Source organism: Bemisia tabaci, chromosome 2 (assembly GCF_918797505.1).
Source record: "Bemisia tabaci chromosome 2, PGI_BMITA_v3".
NCBI classification, from domain to species: domain Eukaryota; kingdom Metazoa; phylum Arthropoda; class Insecta; order Hemiptera; family Aleyrodidae; genus Bemisia; species Bemisia tabaci.
The window spans coordinates 43,522,794-43,537,792 of record NC_092794.1 but is presented as its reverse complement, the minus strand read 5'-3'; the positions used below and the strand labels follow the sequence as shown (position 1 = coordinate 43,537,792).

The window sequence follows — 14,999 nt, the reverse complement described above, 5'->3', positions numbered from 1 at the left end:
GTTGCCAAATTTCTCCGTATAAAAAACGTAATTTTAAGGGAGGAAACGGAATATTTTCCTTTAAAATTTTCAGACATCTTAGATTGAATTGCGAACAAAATTGTTTGAAGAATTTTAAAACAAAATATTCACATTTTGCCTAGTAAATTATTTTTTATTAAAGTAAATATGGCAACGTCAAAAGGCTGATACGGCATTTTTCCTCAGTGCGGCAGTACAAGCATCCCTTGAAATTTAATATGTGACGAAATAAACATCAAAATTTGCAGTTTTAGTCAAAACTTTTGTGTCCGACCCTCGATCTACTGTGCGGCACATCGACACGAAGCGCGAAGCGCTTCCAGAAGCGAGACGTCGCGGCGTCTTGGGGGCAACGCAACGTCGCCGAAAAAAACGCCGACCCACGGATCGTGCGCCGAGCGTGGAAACGCGAATTAAAAAAATAAATATTTCGAGCTTTAACTTAACTTCCCCTTTGATAATTACTTTCCCCCCGCCGGCGCAGCGCCACCCCCGGCCGCCTCGCCTTCGACCCTAATTTTTCCAACAAAGACACGCGTCTTCGAACCCCCACCCTCGCGGCTCTCCCGCTCGACTTTTTATTGACATGTCCCGTTTCTAGAAGCCCCCCCCCTCCCTTATCCCCCATCCCCGTCCGCCGACGCCCGATGTGAGGGGTGGGGGGTAGGGGAGGAAAAAATTCACGCTATAAATTAAGCAGTCAATGCATGCACCCACTGCCACCGCAGCGCACCGACGCGGGTTTTCCTAATTAAACTCCCGGCTCGGCGTTAATTCATTAAGACGAACTTTCGGGTCTCGCCTTTTTCCTCGTTTTTTTTTTGCAGCAGGCGCGAGCTTAACGAGAATAGATTGGGAAATTCGGTCCCCTCCGATTTTGTTCCAACTTCGGATCCGGACCGATTCATTAGAATCGAATTTACTCCGTGTTTTTCTCGCCGCTTTTGTGTCCTTCGTGACAATCCCTTTCTTTCTGCCATCGGTTACTTCTTTCCTTCGTGTCTTTCGTTCCGCACCCCGGTGCACCGATGTGGGGGGAGTATCGCCGTTTCAATCCTTTTAATACAAGATTCAAGGTGCTCTCTGATTGGTCTGCGAGTTTTCGGCTGTCATGGAGCTCTTAAGATGTTAATACCACACTATCACAGCCTAATAGTCGAATCGTCGCTCGTCTGGGTGATCTCAATTTCCGCATGAGTCTCAGGAAGCATGGATTTATATGTAAAATTATATTTAAAACGGGGTTAACTGAAAATTGAGGTACACTCTTACGTCACAGCACTGGAAAAAACACATTGGTTCTAGAGTCCAGACTCTTAAAAACATCGACAAAAAAAGTACTCTTGATTCGATCAGAATCTAGCTTAAATCAAGAACCAAGCTTCTTAATTTAAGTGGATTTCGTTTTGATTCAAGCAAAAATCCGATTGAATCAAGAGTATTTTTTCTTGTCAATGTTTCCAAGAGTCTGGACTCAGATCCAATGTGTTTTTTTTTTTTTTTTTTTTTTTTTTTTTTTTTTTTTTTCAGTGAGTGGTGACGAGATCAGGCTTTACGCAAAATTGACTACATTATGCAATAAGTAATTGCTATCTCTAACTTACGATAGGAGAAACATAAGTGCCATTAATTTCCTTACCTATATGGATAGGTCCTTTCATGGATGAGCCACAAGTAGTAATTCCTCCTCGCAAACTGTGGTCCAAATGCCTAAGCAGATAGTCAACAGTTCTAGAATTACAAACGTAAAATGAAAACGGAGATATTTAAACATCACAAACAAAATACGTGGTCTGGAAGTATCATCGTCGATCTACTTTTAGAACTGATCTAAAAAATTGACTTGGGCGCAAGAACACGGAGGCTGGAGCACGCACTGAGGTAAGTGTTGAGATCTGTTCCAAAAGCAAGAGATATGGACACTTATCATTCTGTCAGAAATTTTGGTTAGATTTACGTATTCTGCACGGCTGTTGGAGGAATCATTCAAATTACGACTAACATGGATCTTTTTTTTGGTTTCCAGCCCATATTTTCAAAGGATATTTTGTGAGACACCGTGTAAACACCCTGTGATTGTCCTGAAGGATCTGAAAGGATGGGAGGTTCAAGCCATCGTAGATTTCATGTACCGCGGCGAAATCAGTGTCGGCCAAGAACAGCTAGCGTCACTGATAAGAGCCGCGGAATCGCTACAGGTCAGTAAAGTACTCCTCAAGATTTTAGGATCAGTTCTCATTTTTAGTAGACACTCAGAAAAATACAAGTAACGCCATTTTGTCTCACTTGAAGATTTAAATCTGGGTAAAAATTCGGTTTCACATTCTACTTTTTAGTTAATTGTGAATTTCTGTTATTGATATTTGGCATATAAAATAATTTATTGCGCCTTCAATGAATCAACATGACAATCCTCCGAACATAATTAGTTTCATCCAAGCGCCACGCCGTGCCTTTGGCTACAAATAAGGACGCCGGCGCGCCTTCAATCATTTGCGTATGCAACGCGGCCATCCTCCGAACAAGAATAGTTGTATCCAAACGCCGTTTCACTTACCGCACTAAATACGAGGTCTGTTAGATTAGAAACCGGATTTTGGTCATAACTAGCCCACAATGCGTCCGAATTAGGGTTTCTTGAGCTTTCCTGATAGCTAGAAATATACTTAAGAACGCTACGTTCACAAATTTTGTTTATTTTGATCAGTGTTTATTCTGTGTCATCTTGAATACGAGTAAGTCAGGTGCGTTTTGCGATTTTCATCATGCGATCACTGATAGAGTAAAGATTCAACGTTAAATTTTGTTTTAAACTCTGTATACCTTGTACCGAAATTTTTGGTATGCTAATTAAAATTTACCAAGATCATTGTATGCGATGTTCCCACTGTTTTGAGTGGGTTTAAACGATTCAAAACTGGTCAGCAGTTCGTCGAAGATGAGGAGCATGGGAATCGACCCTCAACGGCAACTGACATTTGTCACGTGGAAGGAGTGCGGGCAAAAGTGCTCGAAAATGGTCGTTTCGAGCTTGTTGAACAGAGTAATATTTCTGAAGGCTCTGTACATACAATTTTGATAGAATACTTAGACACGCATCGAGTTTCAGGTACACTTGCCCCTTGATTGTTGTCCGTTGAACGAAAATCCAACCAAATGCCAATTTCCCTTTAGCTGCTTGAACGTTCTAACAATGATCCTACATTTTTGGATAGGATAATTTTCGGTGACAATACTTTAGTGTACGGCTACGATATGGAGACGAAACTCCAATCGTCCTTGTGGGTTGAAAAATGTAGTGCAAGACCGAAAAAAGAGAGACAGGTTAGGTCAAATATAAAAATCGCAAAACACCCTTGAGGTTGCCTTACCTCAAGCCACATACCAACAAAGCTAATTAGGATTTTTCAAATTTGTGAACGTAGCGTTCTTAAATATATTTTCAGCTATCAGAAAAGCTCAAGAAAGCGTAATTTGGACGCATTGTGGGCTAATTATGACCAAAATCCGGTTTCTAATCTAACAGACCTCGTACTAAAGAAGAGTCTGGCCATTCGGCCCAAATCATTTAACCAGATAAGAGTTTGACGAGTTGGATGAGTCCATGACCTAACCTGCAAATTACTGACATTTGTCCGTACTCTCTCCATATAGGTACTCTAGGCCGGATTGCTGTGTTACAAATTATTATCTATCATTTTAACCTAATGTTAAATTGATTGAATTTTGATTGATTGAATGATTTACTAATTATTGTTGTTTCGGCAGGTGCGAGGTCTGGCACACACAGAGCCGATCCCGATGGATAGCAAAGAGAACAACGGTCGAGGCTCGACCCCGAGCTACTCGCCTGCCCCGAGTGTGAGCATGTTCCCCTCGCAACCGCACACCCCCCAACCGGGGCAGTTCGACCCCCGACTCGCCTCACATATCAATTTCGCCGACTCCATCGGTGACCACCACAGGCAGTGCTCATCGCCCACACCCAGGAGGAAGCAGGTCAGTCCCCACCCCAACTCAAAAAACAAAAAAATAATTCGCAAATCGAAAATTTTCAAAGCGAAGGAATATGGAGAATTTGCACTAAACAATATTATTGCTGCTTCTGAGAGTTCAGCTGCGTTTGCGGTGTTTTTTATGATTTTTTTTTCCAATGTTTACGAGGAGAATCTTGAGAATTATGTTTAACTGATAATTCCCCTTTTTTTCTTCTGATCTCATGCAAAAATCAAAAAAATTATGAACAGAAACTCCACATGTACATTTTTGTTAAAAGTTGAATCATTTTAGTAAATTTGGCAACCTTGGAATAGAGTTACGTTTTCGTTCAGGAAACGACCTGTTTTCGATTTTTTCAAAATTCCAACTACCAGCTTCCACCAATAGGATCCCTGTATACTCCTTTTGTCTTCTTTGTCTATAGCTATGTCTATTAATTTCAACAATCGGTTCCTTTTTCCTGGACGGTCTCGATTTGATTGGACAAAATAATATATTATGTTTAGAAAACCGCAAATTTATGATGAATGTATGCTCGACTGTTAACAGGCTCGACCAAGAAGGAGGTCAGGAGAATCGTTGGGCCCCCAAGATTTACGCAAAGGCTCCTCTCCGATCAAGGAATCTTGTGAGGGAGCCGAGAACCTCTGCATCAAAAGAGGCTCCTCAGTTTTAGGCCAAAACACAGCAATACCTCCCGCTCGACCAAATAGCACGCCTACCCCTTCCCAGTTTTTAGTGAGTATTTTCCTATTTCTCGACTCGTTCCATTCACTCATCCCTGATAACAACAAATGTTAAAAAAGAAAGAAAAAAACTTTTAAGAAAGTACTCATGATTTCGGATATAATAATTCTTGAAAAACTGTCATAATCTACGTGAAAGGCAACCTCTTCTCATGTAAAACAGCCGTGTGTCGTAAAGATAGGCAATATGCAATTCAATGAAAAATTGCAACTTATTTCAATTTTATTGCAGTGAAAATAAGTTCTCCTTCAATCAGTAGATAGGCAACATACGCTACTTATACCCCGATGTATGGTAGCAATAATTTTATCATGTAACAATGGGTCAGTTACGCTGGTCATAGAATCGTGTTTTGATGCTTGGTTCTTGTAGAAGAGCTAAAAATAATAAGATCTGTCCAAATAGCAACCTCCTACGTTCAATATTAACAGAGATATCGCCCTTCGAAAAGTCGAGGTTTTGACGTCATCCGCACGGCGGTAGTGACACCCTCGGTTTCTTCCAGCTTTGATTCATCAACCAGTAATACACACATATTCACTGGTTGCTCGACTTAGGACATGGACAAAACCAAGAATGTAGAAACCAAGGGTGTCATACGCATACGCTCTTATGGTGCTAATTTCACTTGGATTCATATTTCGGGGTTTTTTGGCGCTATATAGACTCCGGCACCAAATTTCACCCCGACACAAAATTTTTAACAGCACGGCGGGGATTTTGAAAAGTCGCAGATGAAATGCGTATTTTGCGACCTTCACGATCGCCGTGTTTTTTCTTTGAATGGGTTTTTTTTACAATTCGTTTCCACATTTACAGTCATCGATTTGCTGATTTACTTCGAATGCGGTCTTAATGTGCTTTGATGTCAACTGTTACAGCCGTTAAAAATGGAGACTGAAGACTGTAGTGAGATGAGTCCACAAACTCAGCCTGTCGAACTGACGACCACTCCGTCCGAACACATGAGAGAAAGAGAACGAGAAAGAGAAAGAGAGAAAGAAAGAGACAGGGATCGGGACAAAGAGCGAGACAGGGACAAGGAAAGAGAGAAAGAAATCAGCCGATACGATTATCCTCATCCGCCTCCAAATAATATAGATAGTCTTTCACACTTAGCACATCACGTAAGTCTCGTGCAGTTTGTTCTTTTTATTCTGTTTGTTATATTTTTTCTGTTTTTCTTTTTATTCTGTTTGTTCTGTTTGCTCTGGTTGTTCTGTTTGTTCTGTTTGTCTTGTATGTTCTGTTTGTTCTTTTTGTTCTATTTGTTCTGTTTCTTCTGTTTGTCCTGATTGTTCGATTATAGGACATTTCGTCAACGATTTTTTGTCCGCGCACCTGTTTTTTCTAGTAGTTTACGTCCACGCGTTTTTTTGGCAAATTATATGAGGACTTGTCTGTAACAATAGCGGATGTGAAAAATGATGTGAAAAAAGAATGCCTGCCATTCTCAATATGTTAGAGCACCTTCAATTTCGTATGATACTGTGCAACACCTCTGTTGTGAGATAGTTGTTTAATAAGGCGCCGTGACACGCTGCGGCGGGCGGCCAGCTAGCGCGCATTGGCGCCTACAAACCTAAGGTGATACTTGAAGCATTGCGCAATGCGTGGAGTATCCCCTTAGGTTTGTAGGCGCCAATGCGCGTTTAGCGCTGGCAGGACGCCGTTCCGCTCTGTGTTAGGCTCTAATATTTAAACGTGCGGAATCAGCGATTTTCAACTCATGATTTTGAAACGTTCGCAAACTCTGCATGGATTATTCTCATTTAAATTGATGGAACAAATAAGTATAAAAGGAAAATATGACGTGTGTTTTGTAAATATTAAGGTGATTCCGTTTCAAATTTAATGATTTTCAAAGCTCTTTGATTTTTTCTTTCATATTTTGCGCTTTTACTGGGCTGCAGCGTGGTATATGTGCAACCAAATGCTCAAACTTGGACGTATTTGACTCTAAAAGATCGATGTACAAATGGTTTAAAACTAAAGGTTGCGTGCTTCTTGATTTTTTCGTCTCTTCCTTTCATTGTTGTGTATAGTTTCTTTCAACTCAACTACGGCTCATTGACATTGATATCGATGCCATCGCTTGGAAAAGGTTTTACAAATATTTGCCACGTTTTAAAAATGTAAATGCTTTTATAATGAAGTAATATTTTCATTAAACAAATAAAAAAAATATATATAAAAGATATATTTTATATCGACAATTTTAAGGATAGAAATAAAACCAAATACTCACCATACAAAGATTTGACACCTCAAATTAAGAGTCTTTATAAACAAAAAGACAATGAAATTAATCATTTTTTTCTCTCTTTTTGCAGGAATCGTCTCCCTTAGATAATCCTTCTTTCCCACATTTGGCGTCTATTTCCGCGTTATCTCTGACTCCTCCTCATAGTAAGTATAAGAACTTATTTACAATTGCGTCTTTCCATACTTTAGGATGCGCGCCATAAATTGAGTTTTAAAAGATCGAAAAATCCGACGGAAATTGAATATATGCTTTTCCTGATGAGGCGTTTTAAAAATGCACAAACATTTCTGCTCAATTAAAACAATCAGGACTCAAAAAGGCGCTCTGTGCCTCAAAAATTTTCAAATAAAAGACAAAAATCTTCTCAGATGGTCTTCAGAAATCTTCTCCCTAATGGTCAAACGCATTAAATGCGTTTTGAATTAATCAATTCAATAATCCCTAAATCAGAACGTGTATTCTCCTTGAATTTATTCAAAACTGATAAAATTTCAAATTTTTGAAGTGTTTGGGCTCGCCGCAAAACTGTATTAATTTAGTTTTAAATTTATTTTTTCAGTGTTTTCCTTGGATTCGCATTTAGGTAAGATCTTGAGCTACAGTTAAAATTTAGACAGTGAGACTAGATTGTTAGTATATTATTTATTCGTTAACGAAATATTTTACCTAGTACCTTTAAATGAAACAGGACAGTGCGCTTCTGTTGCACACAACTTGAAGCAGTCAACTTTTGATCGATTTGTCGCACGACAGAAATGAGAATTGGAAACTGAATTGATGCGTCAAGCACGCGCTCATAAGGTGCTAACAGATATCAACATATTTCTTAAATAAATTGAAGTCCGATTCGGCATCCCAAAAGTAGCTGTTTTAGCGGGTCATTATTTACTGCTTCCTTAGTATGAGAAAAGTAAACGTTCTTTTGTAAGGGTAAAATATTCTATACAGTTCTTGGTTGATAAATTTTCCCCCTCATTTCGGATAAAAAAAAGTACATTTTAAACTCAAGGGAGAATCAAAGAGTTGGTCACAATCATTCAGAGCAAAGCTAGACTTTTTCTTGAATATTTCGAGTAAAATAATTAAATAAACAAAACAGTTCAAGGAGAATACATCGTCCAATTTTATGATAGATTGTCCTCAAAGAACAAAAGTAATGAAACAAAAATAAATAATTTTGAATGTTTGGTTGCACGGCTTTTTTTCCTGAAGTGTTCAGTTTGATTATACTTTTATTTATCCTTCATGTATTTATTTTTTCAGGTTTATTTCCAGGCATGGAGAGCTGTCGAAACGCACTGATGAACGACATTAATGAGTCTAGGCACGAAAATCATCATATTTCTTCGAAGAAAAAAAGTAAGTTCATCTACGTTCGTCTTCTTTTAATCCTTGCATGTCAAATCTGGGTCTAATAGACTCGAGACTTGCTAAAAACACGTGAACCGCAAGTTGTATGGGGTCAGTTTGTACGAGCTTTAGATTCGGGTCCACAAACAACGTAAGAAAAGGATCAGTCATCAAATTGAAAAAAAAAATTGAAAGATAACGCAGCCGAAGACAGGAGAAACCTCCCCTCCACATCTCACTGCAGTATAGAGCGAGCGGTGTGAGTTCACGCCCTCACGGCATTGCGCCTTAAATTTTACAGATGCAACACAGACATCTATCAATCACGAATAGTTGTATCTCTTCGCCAATGTCAATCAACGGGCGTTGAGATGTCGCTCACTTTAACATTTGAAAAAAATTAAGGCTAGGTTTGTTAAACTTATAGTATGATGTGTCCAAATCAATTATCGTTTTGAGAAAAGAAGAAAACAAACAAAAAAAAAAAAAAACCGTATGATTAGAGGTCCTTCAAGCGCCCTAACGGGTGCGCGTTTGAAAAATTATACTTTTGCGAGCATCGTATCGTGTCAGGGAACTTGTTTCTAAGGACTGTCCCTTGCACATGAAACATATGGCACGCATTTACCTGGCTAGGTTATTCTGGAGAGAGGCAGGCCCCCACCCTCCTTAGTTCCGACCAGCCAATACGGGAGTCTATTACAAGTTAACTCTAACTGCGGGCTGATTGTTGAAATTGATAGACAAAGCGATAGGCAAAGAAGACATAGAGAGTATGGAGCGATCCTTTTGGTTGAAATGGTTGGTTCCTATAGACTAAGGGAGAAAATTCTGAACTAACTATAGGGTCTCTCGTGGGTTGCCGTTAATTATTCTATTATCTACCTTCTTTGTCCATTGCAACCATCCGCCTTGACCAATAGAATCCTTTCATATCCCTTTTGTCTTCTTTGTCTTTAGCTTTGTCTATCAATTTCAACAATCAGCCCGCTGGACCTTGACTAAGTCTTAAAGCGCGTCCTAATTTGATCTATTTTTCTTGTTTTCAAGTGGGCCGACCGAAGGGACAGCACAGCGCTCCCCGGGGAGGCCCGCCGCGATCGTGGACTAACGCCGAGCTGACGGAGGCCCTCTCCCACGTCTGGAACAAGAAGATGACGACGTCACAGGCCTCCCGGATATTCGGGATCCCGTACAACAGCCTCCTCATGTACGTCCGCGGGAAATACGGGAAGTCGCTGAAACTAGAACAATTGAAGAAAGAGTGCTTCGGGGACATCAACGGGCCGCTGGACCTCCTGGGGCTGGGCTCCCTGGCGGCCAACAACAACAACCAGAGCGTCAAGTCGCACAAGGGCCCGAGCCGGACCTCATGCTCGGGCCGCCCGGGTTCAACGCGTCGTCCTACCCGACGGCCAACTTCTACCCCGACTTCTCGTCCTCCTTCCCAGTCCCCGTGGGGATGGTCCACCTGTTACCGCAATCCGAGAAGAACCGCGATTCGTCGCCGCCGCGCCAGCTGGCCATCGACTACGCGAAAGAGGAAAACCAAAGACTCCGGTCGACCCCCATCGACTACACCAAAGAGGACTCCGTGCGGAGTAGCCCGATCAAGGACGACTATCACAACTCGATGGACGGCGAGGAGGAGATGGACGCCAGCCCGCGCTCCAACCACGAGATGACCCCCCAGCGACTCATCGAGCAGAACGGGAAGGATTGACAAGGCTTCTTCGTCGATTTCACGCTGGCGTCGTACAAGAATTTGATGAGTCAAGTCAAAAAATAAGGTATCCCCGGTAGCAGTGGCTGTTGAAAAAATTGTGAGAATCCGAATATGGAAGCGTACGTTTCGAGATATGGTGAATTTTACGTGATTTATTGTGGAAATCTGTGAATTAGGAACCCCTTTCCCTAGCAGGGGTGTCATTTCAACCACGTTTTGGCAAATGGGGGTAAAAATTGTTTAGAAGAGGAATAATCGGACTGCATTTTGAAATTTAGAACTATAAATTCTAGCCCGGTTTTAAAAACAACGTATGTGCCATTAGTTTTCCTATGTACATAAATGTTTTTCCAGAATAGCCAGAATTTATGGTTCCAAATTGCCAAATGCAGTCCAATTTACTCCAGGGTAGTGTGTAGAATACCATAAAAATCTACTACATTTTTTTTTTTAAATGAATACATTTTTGCCACTGTAGCCCATGTAAAGAAACCTTGAATGAATGGAGCGGGGGGGAGGGGTTTAAATTGTACCTCCCTCTTGCTCTCCCCAAATGACGCCCCTCTTTCACTCGTATTTTTAAATGAAAAAATTATTGAACTTCACGGGATTTCCTCTTGATGTTTCTTATGGGAACTTAGTACTTTTCAATTTATTACAAGATTTGTATGAGAAACGAGTAAAATTTAACTCCAAGTTGAATAATTTTTAATTTCAAGTCACGTCACAAAAATAAGACGTTAAATCCAGTGACGTGGCGACCATGGCGTGCTTTGCGATGTATCGATGTATCTGCCGTTTAAACCTATGGAAAAGGATCGATAAACAGGTTGTTCGCAACGAACGCTAATAATCGATTCTTTACCATTGCCTCAAATGGAAAAATATCGATAATAGATCATTCACGCCTCGTCATCGGTAAAATCCAATTTTTTTTCTCAACTAAGCGTATGGGTAGCGTTTCCTGATTCAAGATTATTCTTACGTAAAATTCACCTTTTTAGTTAATTTTTTACAAGAACTTTTAAGAGTCACCGCTGGTGGGGAAGAGACAATCTTCCGAGGCATCAGCTTGTGGCCTGATTATCAAGTCAGGGCAATGTTCAAATGTTAATATTAGTTATTCAATTGGGTGTAATACTATTGGAATGGTCCACGATTAACTGTGAGCTTCTTTTTTAGGTATAAAAATCTAATCGCCGGTCCGCTGGACCGGGTATAAATATGAGTGTAAAGTTAATTCTATTTACCATTGAAAACTACAGCTAGGAATCACAAAGACGTCGTTCTTAACTCTATGAATGTGTTATGATGAATATTTATAAATATAAGTATTTAAATTATTTTCAAATAGTTATGTTTAAACATTATTCGATATACAATAGTTAGAGAATCAATTATCGATGTAATAGACAACTTCACCTCGAGTGGAATATGAGTGGGGGTTTTATATTGGACTCGTGTCCGAGTTTTTCTTTGTTGACATTAGATTTAGGAGTATTTAATATGCATCGTTGTTATTCTTCTTGTATACCGCAGATTGATCAGGAACTCACAGTTTGTAACGATCTTGTCTGTATTTTCTATTATGTTTCCTCAGTTTTTCACCAAAATTTCGGAGCAAAATTCTCAAATTTTCTTATCAAAATTCGCACCATTTTATTGACTTTTTACTTTTGAAAAAAAATTTGACTCTCTTGAATTTTATTTTAAGTTCGAAACTTATTTTAACTATCGATTCGCGGCTTTTTGAACGTCTCGGCTATTTTCCACCAAATTCTCCCCAAATTTTCAGGACTTTTATTCTTTTTATTCTTTGGGTATGGTTTTTCTTTTTTTAGTTTTATTGTTTTCTTATTTTTTCATGCAGACTTTTATTATTTATATCAATGATCAAACCACAGTTAACTATTAGTATTTTAGTTAATTTATGTGCAATCACAGTTTTAAGTTCCTCTGAAGTAACAGAGCCTTTAGCGAGTAATCTTACTCCAGCGAATACAAAGGGCTGCTATGATAATAAACAAGGGAGGTCTATTTTCGACTGTTTTCAAGATAAATAGCATCAGAATATTCAAACAAGCTCTAGGAAACCGTTTTGCATAGAGATGGAAAAATTCGAACAGGCATTTCGTGTGGAACACTAAACGCGGGAGCAATGTGTTACGTATATATACATTCATTTTCATCAAATCCAATCTAATGGAGAATAGTAAATCAAATCATTTACGCTATCGCTATACGCAATACGCTAAAAATCGTGAATACCGCTATTTTTTCTAAATTATCTCAAAATTACCTAGAGTTGGTGATACGGGTGCAAATGTTGCAGGCAATAAGCAATCGCCGGCGATCTGCATGAGGTTCGCGTTCGATGAATTGCAATAATGCGTATCGGCGTAGTGAAAGTTTGATGAGAGATGGTCTTCAAAAAAACTATCTCGATTTGGAGCGCCTTCAATTTGTGTGATACCCTACGCCTTGTCACGGAGTTAGTTTAGTTGCCTGTCCAATCTAAACCCAACTAGGGTGAAGGAGTTTACTACGCGTTTTCTTAAGGAAAAAAGTTTCTATTCACACTGAAGGCAAAATAATCAGTGCTCCAATAGTGTTCCTTTAATCCTTAATTTCATGCTGCTCTACTTACTGCTTTACAAGTTCCTTCACTAAAACCACAATTTCGACGCAAAAATATTTGAGAAACAAAATAGGTTTAAAATAATGTGTCAAAAGACGAGCTCTTAAGTATGATCACTCTTTAAAGGCTCTCTTACGGACAAATAGTTAATGACGGTACAGTTGTACCACGTCCTAAATGCAACAGTGCTTCCTATGATTTATTTATTTATAATTCTAATTATTTTTCTTGCAGGCCAATACTTAAGCCGCATAGGATTATTTTATAGTTGTTTCTTGCATTTTATTTTTATTTGTTCCGTTTTTCTTATTTTTATGTTTCTCACTCGTTTTACAGAGAATAATCAACTGCCAATAGATATTGCATATATTTTTTTTCTACTTTATTTTTTTTCTCCATTCTACCGTGTAGCATATCTTACTCAATGTGATACAGATTCTTTTCGACTTTTTTTTTTTTCAGCACACATGGTACAGTTACTCTTTCTTTACGCATCGGATTTTTTTCTTCTCCATTACTCTTTTTCACTCCCGGATTCCTGCGAGCGCCATAGAAATGAATGAGACATGTATATCGTTCGCTATAATCAATATTTGCCAAGATTTGATCGTGAGTGATTGAGAAACAGAACATTTCTCAACCAGGACATTGATGGCTCAAAGAATATGCGTACCTTAAATTGCGAAGTTGTAAATCTTTGATCATGTTTTATTCTTTCAAATTTAGAAAGCCAACACTTTTGTGAAATTTTTTGTGAATTCTCCTCTTTTATTAAAAAAAAATCCACACAAACTCGCAAAGAGGCACTTTGATTAGTGACCCTTGGAAGAAATTAAACATAATCGGAAATTTTCAATCGTTTTGAATGAATGCGCATTATTCGCATTTTGCCATCGATACACATTTTCTTTCTTTCATTTTTTTTATTTTAACACGCGGCAAAACTCAAATAATATTTAACTCGTGATCCAACTGTCTCTGCAAAATGTAGAAAAAACTGAGCACTGATTGGCGGTCTCTGTACATTCCATTATGCGCTTATGAGCCTCATTTTTCTCCTGTCCATTCTTGCCATTTCTCTTCCTCTATGATTTTCCTTTTCTTCTAAGTCTCTTTTTTCCTTCATGGGATTGATGCAATCAAGAAGATTGTTCAACATTATTCGCTCATCTGACTGTCGGCAAAAAAGCTTTAAAATGCGTTTGAGTGAATTTTTGTTTTTATTTTTTGTACCTGTCTTTTGCTCGAAACCGTATCGTTTTCCTACTCTTATTTTATTTTTTATAGGCTCTAAGACACTACTATATACAGTTTTCGAGGCTGGTCATAGTAATGAAGTATAAATAAGCTAAAATGACTGAGTATAACAGAAAAGTACTAATTAGAAGCATGCGTTTTCAAAATCACCTATCTGTAATGGTAAAAATGGTAAATCAATGAAAAACACCTGGTTTCTGAAATGAGGCAAAAAGAGTGATTCCTTTCTGCTGGATTCGGCTGAAATCGCCGTTCCTCTGATGTAAAGGCGTGTATCTCGATTATAGCATGAACCTCAGAGAGCCTGAATTTACACGTAAAACAGGGCTCACTTGAAAATTGAGATACGCCCTTACGTTAGAGGGCAACGAAATGTTAAGGGCACGTGGACATTGTGCAATCCAGATTCGTCGGGTGTTCCTCGTTTGTGAAACCATGTGTTTTTCACTTTGCCGCTAGAATATAATTTGCAAAGTCAGAATTGAATCATTTATAATACTTAGTTCTGTACACAACCTCCGTAGATCTGTTCTAATTGTAAGAGAATGTACTCATCTAAACTAAGAGAACGAGTTCACGTCTTGCCACTGATTAGATGGCTATAATGTTGTCCCTATTATGGTGCTATGTAATGAAGGGACAGTAGTTAAATACAACTATAGTCACTGATCCAAACAAGGAAACTGAAATTACATGACATTCCTATAATTTCAAGATATCAAGGGCAAAATTATGAGAATACGCATGTCCTTTGTGGCGTTCAAAATTTTCCGCTCTTTTTTGTTGTTTCGCATTTTTGGAGGAAACCAAGCAACATTGTCGCTTGAAATTTCATGGCAAAATCCGTTTCAGAAAAAATTGCAATAATTTTCGAGTAAAAGTGTCGGTTGGTTACCTTCCAAAATATTGAAATTGGAGATGAGATTTTGAAACACCGCAATGTGTGACCGCTTTGCTGAACCCTATCAAAATATAACGATTTCATGTAAAGTGTC

At 39.0% G+C, this 14,999-nt stretch overlaps 1 protein-coding gene across 1 annotated transcript in view; it reads left to right on the top strand.

Moving 5' to 3' along the window:
- The window catches only part of lov (BTB/POZ domain-containing jim lovell protein), a 37,999-nt gene extending 27,442 nt beyond the window's left edge, over positions 1–10,557 (top strand). Inside the window, 9 exon segments of the mRNA XM_019055885.2 lie at positions 2,048–2,219; positions 3,790–4,020; positions 4,570–4,758; positions 5,649–5,894; positions 7,101–7,176; positions 7,593–7,616; positions 8,297–8,392; positions 9,434–9,738; positions 9,741–10,557. Of these exon segments, the coding sequence (XP_018911430.2) occupies positions 2,048–2,219; positions 3,790–4,020; positions 4,570–4,758; positions 5,649–5,894; positions 7,101–7,176; positions 7,593–7,616; positions 8,297–8,392; positions 9,434–9,738; positions 9,741–10,106 (1,705 nt within the window). The 3' untranslated portion in view covers positions 10,107–10,557.
- The last annotated feature ends 4,442 nt before the right edge of the window (positions 10,558–14,999 follow it).